The sequence below is a fragment of the Stigmatopora argus genome, chromosome 14 (assembly GCF_051989625.1).
Source record: "Stigmatopora argus isolate UIUO_Sarg chromosome 14, RoL_Sarg_1.0, whole genome shotgun sequence".
NCBI classification, from domain to species: domain Eukaryota; kingdom Metazoa; phylum Chordata; class Actinopteri; order Syngnathiformes; family Syngnathidae; genus Stigmatopora; species Stigmatopora argus.
This window is the reverse complement of record NC_135400.1, coordinates 16,453,393-16,473,394: the sequence shown is the minus strand read 5'-3', so window position 1 is coordinate 16,473,394 and position 20,002 is coordinate 16,453,393. Positions and strand designations below refer to the sequence as shown.

The 20,002-nt window shown below is 40.4% G+C and overlaps 1 protein-coding gene across 1 annotated transcript in view; it reads left to right on the top strand.

The window, feature by feature from the left end:
• LOC144088446 (inactive phospholipase C-like protein 2) overlaps window positions 1–20,002 on the top strand; it is a 54,472-nt gene that overhangs the window by 26,803 nt on the left and 7,667 nt on the right. The window contains exons 2-4 of the mRNA XM_077618865.1: window positions 8,979–11,465; window positions 15,850–16,053; window positions 18,511–18,586. Coding sequence (XP_077474991.1) covers window positions 8,979–11,465; window positions 15,850–16,053; window positions 18,511–18,586 — 2,767 coding nt within the window. The remainder of the gene's footprint in view (window positions 1–8,978; window positions 11,466–15,849; window positions 16,054–18,510; window positions 18,587–20,002) is intronic.

Genomic DNA, 20,002 nt, shown 5'->3' with positions numbered 1-20,002 from the left:
AGTATATGTATATGTAGCATATGTATATGTAGCATATGTATATGTAGCATATGTATATGTAGCATATGTATATGTAGCATATGTAGCATATGTATATGTAGCATATGTATATGTAGTATATGTATATGCATATGCATATGTAGTATATGTATATGCATATGTAGTATATGTATATGTAGTATATGTATATGCATATGCAGTATATGTATATGTAGTATATGTATATGCATATGTATATGAATATGTAGTATATGTATATGCATATGTATATGTAGTATATGTATATGCATATGTATATGTATGTGTATATGTGTATGTATATAGCATCAATATATTTGCGCAGTACTCGATCTATAATTAAAATATGTGTATATACATATTTATATTTTTTAAATAGGGGTGACCCTACTTCGCAATTTTTCGATATATATATATATATATATATATATATATATATATATATATATATATATATATATATATATATATATATATTCACATTTTAGGAACTTAAATTTTTTTTTTTTTTTTCCTTCGGTGCTGAGTTCTAGTAGCAAAAGTGGCTTCCGCTTACGAGTTTCAGCGTGGATTTTCACATTTGTATGAACTTTAAAAAATATATATTTATTTATTTATTTTTTAAATAATTAATAGCTGAAAAAAATTGGGAAGTAGTGAATGCACTATAACTATATATATAATTTCCCGAATACGGGATGAATAAAGCTTATTTATTTTTTAAATAATTAATAGCAGAAAAAAATTGGGAAGTAGTGAATGCACTATAACTATCTATATAATTTCCCAAATACGGGATGAGTAAAGCTTAATCCAATCTAACGTTGTGCTCAGTGTGTGTATACGTCGTTAGCATCCGCTTCCAAACCTGTCAGTTGCTTAGCAAATGAGGCAGAATGATTACGCGAGTAAAAAAATAAAAATAACGAGCCCCCTCGCTGATAGTTTTGCCTCCGCTGGCACTCCGAGGCTCCGTCAGTCGCCTTGCCAGCCTCTTGACGAGACAGAAGGCGGCGGGCCAAGGATCAGGCTGCGGGTATTATTTTTAGACTTGAGTGGGCTTTACCGACCCGGCGTGGAATGTGTCAAAGACGAGAAAGGCCTCATTGATCCAAGCTCATCTGCGGGGTCTTTGATTTCCGCCCGAGGCAAAGAATAGCCCGGGAGCGACACGGTTCCCCTTTGCCCACCCCCTCGTTGCCGAAAACCCACCTACAACAGGTGAGCGGTCTCCACTGAACACCTGCCAGCTCTAGCACCCCCTCCAATCTCTACCGCTTCAATGGCTTCTCCTCTTTGGATGTTTAAAAATACGCATCAAGTAGGCGTTCGGATAGTGAATGCGCTCCGCGTGGGATTTTTTTTGTGTGGCTTTCGCGCACAGGCCGCAAGTGTGGGTGCGTGGCAACGGGGGGGGAAAAAATACAAACCGCAGTTTCAACATGGAAATTACGTAACTTTCATATGTTTCCTGCTTGGAGAAAAAATATATTTGTTGTGTAGCTTGGTCGTCTTGGCGACTGGAGGAAGTGCAAATGAGCGGCGGTGTAAAAAAAAAGCAATCGGCAAGTCAACAGTCGTTCTGTTCGCTTGCTCATACAAAAACAAACACGGCTCGGATCGTGACGAGACCAGCTTTGTCCCGCTCCCGTTCCGAGCTTGACTTAAGCACTTTCTCTAAATACACAGTGTTTAATGCCGTCTGTCACGTTGGGCAATTGCATTACTCAAAATATCATTCTTTCGGGCAGTTGGTAACTGTTTATTTTTTTGCTAATTTGAAAGTCAGTGTATAACAGGGTTCGATGCATATCTTTTAAGGTCACGGTCGGTTCATATTTAGGGAAAATAAGGGGAGGAAATGCAGAGAAAGCAAGCATTTCGTTTTGTGTAAAGGGGATTATTGATTGGTTAACATTGATGTCAATGGTGCCGCTAGATGTCCAATCTATTTTAACCAGGAGAGCTGAGAGTGTTCAGTAGTTGAAATTGTACAGTAATCCTTCAAATATCACAGCTTCACGACATGGCGTGTTTTTTTTCTCGGGGATTTTTTGGGGGGGTTAATTTCATTTTTTTTGTAAGTGCATAAAAATGTGAAAATCCACGCTGACATTTGCAAGTGGAAGCCACTCCCCTGTCCTCTGCTTGCTACTAGAACTCAGCACTGAAGTAAAAAAAAAAAAAATTTTTTTTTAAAAACAATTCAGTTCATAAAAATGTGAACATTCACGCTGAAATTCTTATTTATTTATTTTTAAATAGGGGTGACCCTACTTTGCGGTTTTTCGTTTATCGCGGCCCTGTCTGGTCTACATTAACCACGATAACCGAGGGATTACTGTATTTCTATTGAAACGTAGTACTACATGATCATTTCCTGCCAACCCATGTTCATAGCAGCCTATAAATTAGGAATAGTTTTTTCTATGATGTAATATCAATCAATCCCAGTGACCTTCTAGAAAACATTTATCAAAGCCTGTCAGTGCTTGTTTAAAAAAAAACTGACTTTTTGGGGTGGGAGTAGTGGAGATACTATTTAGAACAAAATACTAAAAAAAAACAAGTGTCAAAACCAAATAGAGAGTCCAATTGAGGTGGACTGCTGTTTGTTTCCACTGCATTGCAGATTGTAGTCAAGGTTATGCTCGCATCGACTCCAGCGAGGAACTGCAGTGGAAGGCAGTCAAATAGTACTTTTAATGGAAAACTTGTGTTCCAGAAAGGTCATTTATCGCAGGCTCACTCACACTTCCATAATACCCCTGATGTTTCGCCGCTTGACCCCGCCTCACTCAGGCGCATATACGTAACGCCATTTGGCTTCGTTGAGATAACATTTATTCGTTGCTTGTAATCTGGTGGCAGCTTGTCATTTTATTTGATGACATTTTGCCGTTTGTCAGTTTCCTGTCCAGACTCGACTTCCTCTATCTGGCGCTGGCTGATATTTGAGGCGACATAAAATAGCGTAATGGTCAGCGACAACTCAAAGTGGGAAGTAGGGATGACTGCACGTGGACGGCGGCGGTTGCATAACATATCCGCTAATGCTAACAACTGCTTTCATAAATGTTAACCTACTTCTGGTGGCTCTAGCATTTCCCTTTTAAGGTTAAAGCAAGTCGTTTATTTATTTACTTTTCTTCCTAGGAGGTGAAATGCTATCACCATCGTGCTTTACTGATTCTTTTCTAGTGTCACGGTGGTCTTTTTTTGCAAAAAAAATTAACCAAAAACTACTAATATTTGAGTGACAGCTCCAAAAAAATGACATGGGAGAGAGAACAATGACTTGAAAAGATATGCAAATGAGCCGGTGTGAAAATGATTGATAACAACAACAACAACGACAAAAAAAAACGCTTTGATGGGACATCTTTGGGCAAGCGTCTTCTTGCTCTTCGGCCATCACGTCTGGCAAACATTCCCGTTCCTGTGCCGAGAAAACCATTAGGGAAATTAGGGAATCACTGTGATAATAAATGGAGGAGAAAACACTGTTGGCCTGCCACAAGGGATTATTAAACATTGAGCGGGTGGGAAGTGGGGGCGAGTTTGAATCTGTCATGAGGTTTATCATGAATGCACTTTTATTCTCTTGTTTACTCAGAAAGATGTCTAAAAAAATTGCATCTGAAAATCCCCCACATTATAATTCTTGATTCTTAGGCAAACCCCTATTCATGATACAAGTTAACTTGCATTTTAAAGTGAAACGATTTAATAACAAATATTCTGGGTTCACTTTTTTGGTAGTTCAAAAAAAAAAATTATCATTAATTCATTTTTCTCAAATGAAAAACACACGGATTTCTTTTTAAGCTTTTATAGCCTGCTATAGCTGAAATTGATTGGATGTCTAATGATGTAATATAATGTAATATTGTTAATAGAAGGCAAAGCTCTTTGTATTAAGCACTTTTACATTTTCTTAAGCACCCTTCGGTCTCCGAAAAGGAAAAATTGAAAGAAACTACTTTGATGCTCTTAACCTTCTCTTTTCAACTTAAACACTCCGCATTAGCTACCTTTCATAAGCATCCTTTACTCTTTTCAAGGTGCTTTTGAATTCATAATGTGTTAGTCATACTTGAAGTAAAGTTGAAATTGTCTCCGTTTCTTATGTAATTTTGCGCACCACTAAATTTAATTGTGGTTTTTTTTTTTAAAACATGGATCGGAGTTGCAGTTTGTTTTAATCATAACAGTCAAAGTCAAAAGCCTTTATTGTTATTATACAACAGTTGCGTGTTTCCCAGTAAAAACATAAATAAATAATTTAAAAAGTCACGTCCGGGCAAGGTAATTCTAAAATATTGCACAATTTAAGATATTGCACAATTATTTTTTTTATTAATTTAAAATTATGTTGTTAAAATATTATTTATTATTATATATATTAAATTAATATTAAATTATTAAATAGTATTAAATAAATCAATAATTATTTATTTAATAATATTAAATAAATTATTATGTAATAATTAAATAATATTAAATACATCAATCTGTAATTATTAAATAATATTAAATAAATTAATCTGTAATTATTAAATAATATTAAATAAATTAATATGTAATTATTAAATAATATTAAATACATTAATATGTAGTTATTAAATAATATTAAATAAATTAATATGTAATTATTAAATCATATTAAATCAATTAATATGTAATTATTAAATCATATTAAATTAATTAATATGTAATTATTAAATCATATTAAATCAGTTAATATGTAATTATTAAATCATATTAAATCAATTATTTAATTATTCAATAATATATAAATTGATATTTATTAAAATAATTAAAATTTAAAACATTAATTAAATTAAATGAGCGACATTCAAACATCCCTCGTGTTATGATTTTACGGCGCTTTTACAATAACAGACAATAACAGTTGGACAGAGTCGACGGTAACCTGGTCTCGAAATGGATTGTACGCGGGCGGCCGCTCGGCAACGGTTCCTGCGCACATGTAGACGCATATTCACCTGACAGAGTCGGCGCAGAAGGTACTTCAGGAAAAATAATTGGCCCCATTGCTAACGCAAGGTCACGGAAAAGCACCGGAATGGCGGCTAGGGAACGCCAGGGAACGCCAGGGAAGCATGACGTGGCGCCGCGGGAGAGTGCGGCGTGACGGCGCATGCTTGCGTTACTTTAAAATGAAGTGGAAGGATGTTGAAAAGTGCAAATATTTGCTCAAGATTTCCTGCTGTAATGGGAATGTGGGATATCCTCCATTGTTGTTGTCATCTGTTAATTTAGCAACGTTACGATACGTACAAAATTGTTAAGACCTCCAAGGTTTCCGTCGTAGCGACATCAATTTGTCAGCAGGAGGCGGTAGAGCTCAGGATGTACACCTGCAGGAAACCCCTTAGTTACCTTTTGTGGGAAGGTTAAAAGCGCTGATGCAATTGTGTTGTCTCATTACTTTTTGTTTATTACAGTTCTTGTATTGCGTGGTTTGTTTTGAATACATTTATTATGAGTCATTTTTTCCCGTTAAATGAATTTCACTTCTCGCGAAGCACTTTATGTCAATTTAGTGCTAAGTGTCCTATCAAAATTGATCTGACCTTAATTTTTCTGCTCAGTGCTTGACAGTTAAAACAACTTTTAACTTTAGTACACAAATACATTTCGGATTCTGTATGGTCTTTCTCACGTGAGACATTTAATAAGTAGTTGCGCTATTTTGCGTACAGGACAATTTTAAGTATCTATTCTTCTACGGAATATGTCTCACTGACTGTGCTAAGTAGCTCGGTCGGTCTCCGGCGGCCATGTTTGCCCTGCCCGGTTCGGCGACTCGATAACATTGACCTCCAATCCCTCGACAGGCCGCTAATTAGCGAGATTGCCCGTCTCGTCTTTTACGTGCTCTTCTGGTGGCTTGCCATTTATTAGCGCTACACCCACGGTGTTAAAAGGCAAGCTGCATCTTCGCATCCCATGCTAAGGGACCTAGCGCCAAATGACCTAGCAGAGGGAAGCGTAAATCCATTTCCTGTAAGGAACGGGAGGGTGTCGAGGCATGTCCACACCGCAGTCGCACTTATTTTTCCCTCCCAGAACTCTAAAAGCTATTTACACTTGAGCTAGCACATTAAGATGTTGTGATGCGCGGGACAATGGCCGCCTGAGAAATTCGCCGTCCGCCCATTTGACAGCTTTGGCTGGCAAACGATGACAAGGTTGACTTGCGGCAATGCGGTCTTCTTGCGCAAAAATGGCCCAAATTGAGCTTGGTTTAAGAATTCAGTTTTCACGATAAGAACCGTCACAATCAATCGATCATCCGAGCTAACGAAACGAGCGTTCGGGACTCTATTTCTACCAGAAGTGTAGGTTTTCTCTCTCCTTCTGACGCGGCTTTTGCTCTTGGGGGTGATTTAATTTGCTTTATTGGGGTTGAGGTTGCACAGCATGCCTAAAACATCCAAACAAATCAAGTTATTAAAGTCATTAAAGCGGCTTTCTCGGTCTGTCAGACGTTTCTCCTCCCGCCCGCAACATCACTCACGCTCCCTCCTGTTGCGAGTAAACGTGGTTAGCGTAGATCCACGTCACCTCTTCCTCTAGTCCACCGCAGACCAGACGTTTCTGGTTTTTCAGGTTTTTTTTGAAGTGCGCTCGATTAGGGTTTGAATGATGGCCGTCTTGGGTAGTATTACGTGGCAGGTTACACATGTCGGTGTTGTGGGATATGTGGTTGCACCCTCGGGATCCCTGCTGGGTCGCCGGGGTGACCCTGACGATGACCTTTGACCATTTATTTTTTTAGATTTATTCCTCCTCCCTTCTTGCGGTTTATAAGAAAAGCTCATCGTGATTTTTAATTTTGACACGCTGAGGTCTTGATCTGGTTTGATCACACTGAGGGAGTCTCGGGGGGGGCTCGAGGCCATCTGCACCAGCTTTCTCGCGCCCCGACACTTCTGTCGACGCGTCTGTCGCCGACGTGTTTTTGGAAGTGAGTGGCGCGATGACCGCGTGGTGGAAAGGACCACCTCGTAATGGGCTCTTTCGCCACACCTTTGAGCGTTGATGCATCGAAACACATTGCTCAACCATCACATCGGATCAAGTCAAATGTTGCATCTTGGGTGGTTGTTGGTTGCTCAATTGGAAATAACATTTTGCCAATTTGTTGAGAGATGTGACCTTCACAATGTTCACAGTTCTGTGGAAGGAATTGAATTCTGGAGAACCTCATTTGTTTTAGCAGACCTGTCAATTTAGACATTTTTCCCGCATTTTATAGGGTTTTTGATCATTTCAAATTGTGTACACAGTGTAACAACCTTTGTATGGGATTTTTTTAAGTACTTTTTTTGTAAAACCAATCTGGTTTTACCCATTTCGGCTCTAATCCGGATCGTCTCGGTCACTGGTAGCAGACGACAAACATCATCGTCGACTGCTAATTCGCGCATCAGTCACTTCCGCCCTTTTTATTATAGTAATTAATTTAATTATAGTATTGTAGTAAGTATAGCGCGACACAAAGCCGTCCATTTTGGAGAAAAATTTGTAAAGTAAATATGTGCCGTGTTGCATTTGTATGTTTTTTTTATTGCTTAATAATTGCAATCATTAATAAGGTGAGCAATTGGCCGAGGTTGACAGCTATTTTTATATATTTATTTAGCCAGCCGTCGTCATTACGTATTTTGAAACGAAATTATATTGGAATTTTAACTGAGCCAATTTCCAGATGGGGATTGTAACTACTTTAGCTAATTTCACTTAATCTTGAAGAAAATATTTACCATTTTTCCTTGCTAGTAAGTTCATTCATTCCACAGAATGAGCAATTGCAGATAAGGGACAACCGATTTGGACAGCATTGGAAAGGCTTGATCATTTCATTTTTTTTCTATCTATCTCGTCACATTGAGGTTTGCTCATTAATCAAGATGATGTAGCGGCCCTCGTCTTATTTTGGCTGTCGGGAGGAAGACGGATGGCTCAGACCAACTTGGTTCTGCCTTTTAGTTGAACCATGCTTCACGGGACGATTCATCAGATGGTTGTCGGCGTAAGCTGTCTGCAGGAGGTTACGCCAAGACGGAGAGTGATTGAAGCCACTGGTCGTTGTCCTCTGAAAAAAACAAAAAAAAACATCTGTCTTTTTGAGCTTATTGTTTTGGAATTGAAAATGGAAAAGGCTTTAGTCCATCCTATGTTTTATTACCTTCAATCCTGGCAATCTAAACCAAATTTGTTAGATTTACTATTCTCTTGAGCTGTGTGTTTCTCTGAAACGTTCTGTGACGCTAATATTTAGCGCTAATTACTAACACCCCTGTTCTAAGGGTTTAGTCTTTTTTTTTAAAATACAGTGGTACCTCGAGATACGAGCTTAATTTGTTCCTGGACTGAGCTCGTATGTGGACTTTTTGCACGGCAACGCGCTCGTAACATAACATAAACAAATTTAAATGAACTTGGATTACGATGAAGACACACTCAAAAATAAATTTAATCTAACCTTACACTAAATTTAATTCTAATTTTGTTTGAAATTTTGATACCTTTCTTCTCTTATGTTGGCTCTATTGGCCCCGCCTCCACCCTGACTTTCAGACGCAACCTATCGAGGGTTGTTTGCTTTTGTCTTCCCTTCAAAATATTCCCAAAATGATGCACACAAATGTCCTCACAAAAGGATAACGCACGACCACTTGCCAACGAGAAGTAGTATATACTCCTCTCGTATTAGCGAACAAGCTCCGCCATTCGCAATGACTAACGGGGAGAAAACACTGAAAAAAGCCTCTCGCGTCCGCTGTATGCTCGTATATCCAAATTTGTCTCGTATCTCAAGATAAATATTTGCTCCAAACTCGTATGTGAGGTACCACAGTATGCTGTTTTCTTAACTATGCAAACCATTGAGTAAATGCCCCGCCCCCTTGTTTTGTTTTTTTCAGGATGGATCCAAGCAGAGGCAGGTGAGGAAAAAGACGGTGTCCTTCAGCTCCATGCCAAGTGACCGCAAGATCCACAGCACAGCTGCCTGCATGGCTTTCATGATGGAGGGCTGCGAGATGAAGAAGGTGCGCTCCAACTCTCGCATGTACAACCGATACTTCCTGCTGGATCCGGACATGCACTGGCTTCGCTGGGAGCCCTCCAAGAAGGACTCGGAAAAGGCCAAACTGGAGATCAAGAGCATCAAGGAGGTCCGATTGGGGAAAAAGACCCCCGTCCTTCGCAGCAACGGTCTGTCCGATCAATTCCCAGACGAATGCGCCTTCTCCATCATCTACGGGGACAACTACGAGTCGTTGGATTTAGTGGCCACCACGGCGGACGTGGTCAGCACGTGGGTGATGGGCCTGAGGTACCTGGTTTCGTACGGCCGACACACGGTGGACGTGGTGGAACCCATCCAACCCAGCGTGCGGACGTCTTGGATCAGCTCGGTCTTTGAGCTGGCAGACATCGAGAAAGAAGGACACATTGACCTCTTCCGGGCCACTCAAATCATCAAGGGGCTCAACCCCGGCATGAAAGAGGCCATGATCGAACTTCAGTTCAAAGAACTGCAGAAAGCCAAGGACCAATACGGCGAGGCCATCAACATGGACACCTTCGTGGAGGCCTACTGCGAGCTCTGCACACGGCCGGAGATCTTCTTCCTGCTCATGCAATTCTCCAGCAACAAGGAGTACTTGGACTGTAAGGACCTGATGCTCTTTGTGGAGGTGGAGCAGGGCGTCGAAGGCGTGACGGAGGACATGTGCAGGGACATGGTTCTGAAGTACGAGCCGTCGGCTCAAGGCCGGGAAGGCGTTTACCTCTCCATCGATGGCTTCACGCACTACCTCCTCTCCTCGGAATGCCACATCTTTGACCCGCAGCACAAACGGGTGTGCCAGGACATGAACCAGCCCTTGTCCCACTACTACATCAACTCGTCCCACAACGCCTCCCTCCTGGAGGACCACTTCTGGGGTTCCTCCGACATCAGTAGTTACATCCGCGTGCTGAGGATGGGTTGCCGCAGCATCGAGGTCATCGTCTGGGACGGCCCCGACAACGAACCGGTGGTCTACGTGGGGAGTTCCGTGGCCTCGCAGCTGGCCTTCTCCAAGGTCTTGGACATCATTAACCAATATGCCTTCGAGGGCTCGGAGTACCCACTGATTCTCTGTCTGGTGGCTCATTGCTCCATCCTCCAGCAGAGGGTCATGGCCCAACACATGAAGAAGATTCTTGGGGACAAACTCTATGTGGACACCCCCAACAAGGAGGAAAACTACCTCCCCTCGCCTGAGAAACTCAAAGGTAAGATCCTGATCAAGGGGAAGCGGCTAGAACCCAACTGCACTGAGCTGGAGGGGGACGTCACAGAGGAGGAAGAAGGTCTGGAGATGTCCAGGAGGGTCGGAGTCGACGATAGAGACCATCTTAACGGCTTGGGCTGCAAAATACTCCGTTTGTGCAAGGAACTGTCTGAACTCGTGTCATTGTGTAAATCGATCCAGTTCAGGGACTTTGACGCCTCTAAAAGGGAGCAAAAATATTGGGAGATGTGCTCCTTTAACGAGGTGGACGCCAACAGGTTCGCCAACGAGTTCCCGGAGGAATTTGTCTGCTACAACAAGCGTTTTCTCTCCAGGGTGTACCCCACGCCCATGAGGATTGACGCCAGTAACATGAATCCTCAAGACTTCTGGAAATGCGGCTGTCAAATCGTGGCCATGAACTACCAGACCCCCGGCCTGATGATGGACCTCAACCTGGGCTGGTTCCGACAAAACGGAAACTGCGGCTACGTCTTGCGGCCGGCCATCATGAGGGAAGAGGTGTCCTACTTCAGCGCCAACGCTCGCGACTCGCTGCCGGGGGTTTCCGCCCAGCTCCTTCACATCAAGGTGATCAGCGGGCAAAACCTACCCAAGCCCCGGGGGTCCGCGGCCAAGGGCGACGTGGTGGAACCTTACATTTACGTGGAGATCCACGGCATCCCGGCCGATTGCGCCGAGCAGAGGACCAAGACCGTGTCCCAGAACGGCGACGATCCCATCTTCGACGAGAGTTTCGAATTCCAGATCAACTTGCCCGAATTGGCGGTCCTGCGCTTTGTGGTGCTGGACGACGACTACATCGGAGACGAGTTCATCGGACAGTACACCATCCCGTTCGAGTGCCTGCAGCCGGGATACCGCCACGTCCCCCTGCAGTCTCTGACGGGGGAGTTCTTACCCAACACCACCTTGTTTGTCCACGTGGCCATCACCAACAGGCGAGGGGGAGGGAAAGCCCACAAGAGAGGTATTTCTGTCAGGAAGGGTCGGAAGACCCGCGAATACACCAACACCAAGACGACGGGGATCAAAGTCGTGGATGAACTTTTCCGGGCATCAACTCAACCCCTGAGGGAGGCCACGGACCTCCGAGAAAACGTTCAGGTAACGACAAACGCGGAAATACCGGTACAGTAATACCTTGACATACGAGTGTCCCAACATTTGAGATAGGAGGAAAATTCAGAACAATTTTTTTGCCCTGAGATACGAGACGGTCGTCAAGTAGCCGAGTATGCGAGAGGCTGTTTTATTGGAACAGCATCGATCTGTACTTTCTCGGCGAATATCCCTCGCGTAAAAATATCTACGGGCATCGGCTCCGCAGTTAGCATTTTTTACGTTTTTTTTTACGTTATTCAGAGAAGAAAATGCGTATGATGGCAATCCATATAAGCATGAAATAATAGAAAAACATGAGTGTTGTGTGTGTACGCGTGACTGAGCTGGCTTAAAAAATATTTTTAAGTGTGTGTGTATAGTAATCTAAAGTTATTTAAGTTAAATTTGTTGCCTTCAAGTCTCTCTCCTCCGCCGTTAGCCGCCGTTAGCCGCTACCGTCTGTCTCAAAGGTAATAATTCCGTACAGAACTGGATAGGTATTTGTTACTTTGTGAATTAGAACAATGAAAACATGTTTTCCCATTGTAAATCCTATTTTAGGTGTTTTTTTCATAGAGTGGGAACGAATTAATTTGTATTCAGTTATTTTATTGATTGGAGATACGAGTAAATTGACATACAAGCTCGGTCCCGGAACGCAGTAAGCTCGTATCTCAAGGTATTACTGTGGTAAACTCTAAACCCAAAAAAATAGTGGCAGGGACGACCATCGACATCATGAAAAATCTATTTTTTTTAACCGAGTCGTCGAACCAGACACGCCCAACTAAGTACACCGCGTAGTTGGAACTTAATGTGAAGTTCGGACCGGACTTGACTTGATCGTGGCTTAATTGTGCTCCATTATTGCGTAAGAGAGCAGCAAAGCTGCGAGATTGCTATGCAATTAGTCGATGTATGAATAGTGTAATCATTAATGAGGGGCAATTACTGGCCAGTGGATAAGAAAGTGGGTTGCTAGGCATTCAAAGAACTACTTTAAAACTCCTAAATTTAACCGAGAAAATTCCTCGATATGGGCAAAGGATGACACGCGTGGTAAATGACACACAATGGCGCCTTTGTACCTTACGTCAGAATTCGCGGTAGGCGGACGCTCGATGGTTGGATCAAACAACAGTTCATTTCCTTTTGAAATGGAAATAGCACTTTTTTTAATGAGGAGATTAAAGTGGGGGGGGGGGAGTTGAAAAGATCTTCACGGACAATGAATGAAAGAAAATGTCTTTTTAATGTAAAAAGCAGACACTGGCAAACGCTTTGTAGTGAGTGGCCGGTTGTGGGGAGCTTCCAACTTGGATCCCGATTGGATTGGGCCATCGGGTGCCGAGCCAAGACTAGCCCAGATGGCATCAAGCAGCGTATATCTCTGGAGAGCGTTCTTCACTCAAATCGGAACGCTAAAAAATAACTCAAACGGAAAAAGACAGATTTTTAAGCACGGAGCTCAAAGACGTTGTGATAGGAGCTATTTGCCCTTTCTATCAAAAGAGGTTTATATTATAACATTATACTCAGTTTGAACAAAATCAAAGCTTGCAGGCAGTGTAGTTTGATTCAGTTTTTAGTTTTTTGGTAAATATTATGCAGGATTGGAAGCATTTCCTTAATTCAGGAATGTCCAAACCTTTTTTTACCCCAGGACCACTTTCATAAAAGTGAGTCTGTTAAACAAAGCATCGGAATCAGCTGAAAAAAATATTATTTTTGAAGTATATTAATTGACGGCAATTGAGGTTCAATCTATTTCGAGGTCTGGCAGCGATTGTACGTCTAAAATCAATTTACTGTCAATGGCAGTAAAACATGTTCATTCAATACCAACTTTCCCAGTTAAAAATGGCTGTTTTACACTGCTGGGGTAATAAAAAGGCAATGTTTAGATTAGATTACAACTTTATTTCATCCCGTATTCGGGAAATTTCCTTGGCTGCAGTAGCAAGACAGACACAGAAGACATTGTAGACCTAGCTAAAAAACTGGAGCCACACACAGTAAGTCCACAAGGTGGAGACCTTCTGCAGACTGAGACTGAGGTTACCACACAGTCCCTCAGTAGTCTGGAGGTTTTAAAGATCATCTTCCTTGCCTAGATCCTCCTAAAATGTCCTATTATCTAATCAGCAGCAGCGGAGAGGTGACTAGCTCCATCTAGCGCACACGTGTCAAAGTGGCGGCCCGCGGGCCAACTCTGGCCCACTGCATCATTTTGTGTGGCCCGAGAAAGTAAATAATGAGTGCCAACTTTCTGTTTTATGATGAAATTCAAATGAAGATTGTAGATTATTTCCTGTGTTTCCTCATTTTAAATCAATAATTGGAAACAATTTGTACTAATTTGAATGTCCAAAAATGATCTATCGACTAGCACGATCGAGAAAGCTGTCAATTTATTAATCGATTAATTTTGGCAGACTAGTTGGAAGATATAACGGCCCTCCGGATGTCATCGAAACTACCACGTGGCCCGCGACAAAAAAATGAGTTTGACACCCCTGATCTAGCGTAACCCTGAGAAGTGCAGACAAATGTAGGCCGGACTCAAGCTTCTTGTGCTCGCCCTATTCATTGACATTTTTGTCATCTGCTGCAGGCCGTTAAAAACTGGCCACCGGGCCGTAGTTTGGACACATTTCTATTCATCTAAACTGGGTTCTCCTATAACACATGTGTCAAAGTGGCGGCCCGGGGGCTAAATCTGGCCCGCCGCATCATTTTGTGTGGCCCGGGAAAGTAAATCATGAGTGCCGACTTTCTGTTTTAGGATCAAATTAAAATGAAGAGTATAGATGTATATTACATTTCCTGATTTTCCCCCTTTTAAATCAATAATTGTCATTTTTTAATCCAATTTTTTTGTGTTTTTAGTTCAAAAATCATTTTGTAAAATCTAAAAATATATTAAAAAAGCTCAAATAAACATTGTTTTAGATCAATAAAAAACTGCATATTCAGGGCTTTTCATCCAGTTCTTTTAATCCATTTATAAAAAAAACAATCGAAATATTCTATCTAAAATGGTCCGGCCCACATGAAATCGAGTTGACGGTAATGCGGTCTGCGAACCAACCCGAGTCTGACACCCTTGTCCTATAGGCTGGACTGACATCCACCTCCGAGATCCGTTGGAATAGAAACAAAAGAAGTGTTGTACGGGGGACACAAAGATTCCATTGGGGGGAATGTGGGAAGGGGAGTTAAGTAGGGGGGGGGGCATAATTAAAAACACAAGCCTCTTGTTGGGTTTCCCAACACCGACCGCCGTGGCTTCTTAATGCATAACGAGCAAAACAAATACGCTCGGCGCAATGAGTGCAAATAATTGGATCTCTACAAGCGCACTGGGACGGGCATAAAGACGGCGCCACGTGTAATTATGCGCCGCTGCCGGTCCTCCTTCCCGTTTAGTGGCTCGCTATCCAACTTGAGATGACACGCCGTCAGCAAGTGAGAATTTTCTGCAAGCGCTGGTTCTTAAATACCATTGCTTCCCGGGTCCTTTGAAAGTGTGTTTGCTCCCAGGCCTCCATTCGTCAAGTCGCTTTGTCTTTGGCGGAGATTTGTGCTTCCGGTTGTGGTTTAAATCAAAGTGACCGATGGTATTTTCACAAAGGTGGTGTGAAGCGAATGGGAGGTCGAGGAAGTGGAGTTGAAAGCCAGTCAGAGAAATGGACTGCAAACGGGATTTGAATTGGAGTTGAAATGGTTCCCGGTTTAGATTTCATAAATCATTTTCGGTACGGTGGGAAAAATCCAGCAAATTTGATTGGGAAAAAAACCCTAGTGTTGAGTGGTTAGCGCGTTAGCCTGACTGTTCTAGGCCGAGGGTTCAATCCAAGGTGTGTGGAATTTGCAGGTTCTACCGGGGCTCGCATGGGTTTTCTCCGGGTGCTCCAGTTGCCACCCACATTCCAAAAACATGCTAGGCTAGGCTGGTTGACTACTCTAAATTGCCCCAAGCTGTGAATGGTTGTTTGTGTCATTGTGCCCTGATTGGCTGGCCACCGATTCAGGATTTCCCCTGCCTGGTGCCAGAAGTCAGCTGGGATAAGCTCCAGCACCCCCTGCGACCCTTGTAAAGATAAAAAGATGGAAAAAATGAATCTCTTTATTCCTTCTCGAACGCAAACAGACAAAGAAAGGAGATTGGTTGGTAGCGTAATCCCGCGAATATCGCGGTTAATGTAGACCAAACATGGCCGCGATAATTGAAAAATCGCCAAGTAGGATCACCCCTACTGTAACTCTCTTTTTTCTTCCTTTAAAATAGATTTTCCCTTTTTAAAATAGTGAATTAGCGATAAGTGAAGACGTGATAATCGAGGGATTACTGTATTGACATTGTCGTTCTTTCGTCCTTTCCCAGAATGCCACGGTGTCTTTCAAGGAGCTCTGCGGGCTGACGCCGGCCGCCAACATGAAGCAGTGCATCCTGACCGTGTCCACCTGGCTGATGAACAGCGAGCGTTCGCTCAGGGTGACGGTGGACCTGAGCGAGACGTACCCGGCCATGGAGGCTGAAGGGCCGGTGCCCGAGTTGCTGCGCAAAGTGCTCAACGCCTACGACATGGTAAGGAACGCTTAAGTAACACCAAATGGAAGTCATGACTTTTCATGATGAATTAAATACTTGAAATGTGTTTATGTTTCAAAGTGAAAACTCTCATTTTGGAGAGAAAAAATAAACGAAAGTGACTCTTAGTGGGTGTTTCAAATCAAATATACTGTGAGTCGACCAAATTAAAGCATGAATAAAACAATTGTCAATATAATAACATCTTAAAATTATACCCGAATAAGTACAAAAGGTAAGATATGAAGACATTTTTCACCCCTGTAAAGTCTAAAATACTTATTTGGACCAAATTAAAGCATGAATAACAATAACATCTAAAAATTATACCTGAATAAGTACAAAAGGTAAGATATGAAGACATTTTTCACCCCTGTAAAGTCTAAAATACTTACCATATTTTCACGACTATAAGGCGCACCCTCAATGAATGACGCTTTTTTTTTTTCCAATGATAAAGCACACTGGATTATAAGGCGCTTTGTCTATTTTGGAGTAAATTTAAGACTTAAGTGCGCCTTATAGTCGTGAAAATACGGTATTTGGACCAAATTAAAGCATGAATAACAATAACATCTTAAAATTATACCTGAATAAGTTCAAAATGTAAAATATGAAGACCTTTTTCACCCCTGTAAAGTCTAAAATACTTATTTGGACACTGTTATATACATCTTTTATGAACTAATAATATTATCAATGAATAAAAAAAGTTAAAACAAGCCTGAAACACACCAAAAACTTTATCCAGTTTCTTTTTCCTCCATAATATTTAACCCTTGCCTGCCATTGGGCTAATATATATATATATATATATATATATATATATATATATATATATATATATATATATATATATATATATATATATATATATATATATATATATATATATATCAATCATAATAATATATAATATATGAGTGCATTATAATCATCAACATTGGACTCTTGAGAACAAAAATAGCCCGAGGCGCAGCATATTTCTATTTTGTCGGAGATTCCTACGCCCACAATATCAGAAGCTCATCTTGCGTAATAGTTGCAAAATACTCTGTTTATAATACCACATTAAATCTTAAAAAGAAATGATTAATTGGTTGTGATCTGTAACCAGTTTTTTTTCCTAGAAAGTCTTAACAACAGTGAACTAAAGAGAAGGAAACTCGATAAAAATAGTGAAGGGAACATTTTAATGGAGGAAAAAGAAAGTTGAGCTGAGTCATATCTTTCTAATGTTGTGGGTCAAATTGACCAGTTGGAACCAACACAAAAGAAAGTATTTAGTTAAAGATGTGGTAAGGGCAAGTTGACCTGTCAACAATTTGAATGCCCCTAATAAGAATAAAATGTCACGGTTCATTCCAAACCACATGCTAATTAAGGACATTCACTGAAGCTTAAATGAGGAACAAGGGAGGAAACTAGAGGAAGCAGATGGGCTCCATTTTGGGGCCTTGTTGAAAAGTATAATGAGGAAAAAAAGGCTCATACAACTTGCTGTATTTGTAACACACACAAAAATGGTGACTGAATCAAGGGTATGGCTTATATGCGCACAAATTAGACTTGGCATCCAGAAAACTGCAAAGTGACAAAGACCAAACGCCATAACGCAAGACAATGCAGCCGATACGGTCGTTTATTCCAAAATAGAGAAATGATAAACCGATAAAACGCTTAACCACATTTACTTAGCAAAACAGAATTTGTCTACGTGCAGGCAACACCTTTTCGAAATGTGCAATCCAGCAATCGATCCATACAGTATCTCAGAAATACCACGTTCGATAATTTTTATTAAGATTTTCCCTTTAAAATAGATTTTCCCTATTAAAACCATGATTATGGAGGTGAAAATTGTGAATCAGGGGACGGCTTATACGAGAGAAATGATAAAATTCAACGGTTTTTAGGCCATTTTAAGGGTGCGGCTTATACGTGAGGCGGTTAATATGCGAGAAAATACGGTAAGAAGAAAATGGGCTAATACAACTTGCTGTATTTGTAACAAAAAAAAATGGTGACTGAATCAAGGGTACGGCTTGGCCTATCTGCGCACAAATTCGACTTGACATGCACAAAACTGCAAAGCGACAAAGACCAAACGCCATAACGCAAGACAATGCAATTTCAAAATAGAGAAAAGATAAACATATCAAACTCTTAACCAAATTTATTTTCACTTCTATAAATGAAATTCAAGACAAAAAAAAACGTATGTTGCATAAAACATTAAGATTTTCCCTTTAAAATAGATTTTCCCTATTAAAACCATGAATATGGAGGTGAAAATTGTGAATCAGGGGACGGCTTATATGAGAGAAATGATCAAATTCAACCATTTTTAGGCCATTTTAAGGGTGCGGCTTATACGAGGGGTGGTTAATATGCGAGAAAATACGGTAAGAAGAAAATAAATGGCACTAAGTGTGTATGGTTTTTGTCCGGCAGATGATCCAGACCAGCAGAACGCTGATTGAGTCGGCCGACGCGGTCTACGCCAGGCTTGTGCAAGCACAGCGTGCAGGTACGTGTCGTAATGCGCACATATCACAAAGGGGGTGCCGTGGAGAGAGAGAAGCGGAGAACGCTTAAATGAATAGCTCTGATAGGATAGTTTTTTTAGTTTTTGGTTTTTTTTATAGCCTCGGTAGAGCTTTTCCCAAGTGACCAGTTTGAAGTCCAACTATTCTAGAACAGCTCAGAACATGAATGGTTGGTTCATTGGAATGTCAATGTTATTGGTGACCCAATTTTCCAGCTCATCTCTCTGGAATTACGCAAATTCGTAAATATTTCTCGTTGAATAAAGTTGTCTCCCTGTTGGAATTCTGGCTGGTTGCAATATTTGTTCGTTATTTCATAAGGTGAGTTAAGCGTGCTTAACATAAAAATGACGTTTGTCAAGTTCAAATCGTCAGTTAGCACAAATAATAGGATGTTTTGAGTGGTTTTTGATGGCAGCGAATGATTGAACAATCACTTGAATTGAAATGGATTGGACGCCCATGGCTGTCAAAAGCGATAAATAAGCTAACAATCCATTTTCTATTAAAAAAAACTACAAAATGTATCCTCAAGTTCTATTTCTCCTTTCTCCTGCATTGATTTAGCTCAGCTTCCATTAGCGCAGATCCTCATACTTGCGCTTTTAGACGGCAAATGAGTTGAGTGCACTCCATTCTTTTTTTTCCTCCACTTGTGATTCATCCATTACTTTGCCGTTCCCTTTGGTTTGTATGGAGTAATTTAATTTATCTCTATATACATATACGTATATGTATATAGATGCATGTATATATGTATATGTGTATGTATATATGTATATGTATATAGATGTATGTGTGTGTTTGTATATATATATATATATATATATGTGTGTATATATATATGTGTATATATATACATGTGTGTATATATATATATATATGTATGTGTGTATATACATATACATGTATATGTACATGTACATATACACATACACACATATATCTATACATATATACATATGTATATAGATGTATGTATATCTGTATATGCATATGTATGTATATATGTGTATAGATGTATGTATGTATGTATATATGTATATATGTATATATGTATATATATATATATGTGTATGTATATATGTATATATGTATATATGTATATATATATATATATATGTGTATGTATATATGTATATATATATATATGTATATATGTATACATGTACGTATATGTCTATATATGTATATGTATACATATACGTATACGTATATGTGTGTGTGTGTGTGTGTATATATATATATATATATATATATATATAAATATATATATATATATATATACACGTACACATACATATACATACACACACACCATAAATGAAACAGAAGCTACGGCACATTGTAAGCAAATATTCCCAAATCCCATAAAGCAATTTAAGTACCCCATAGCG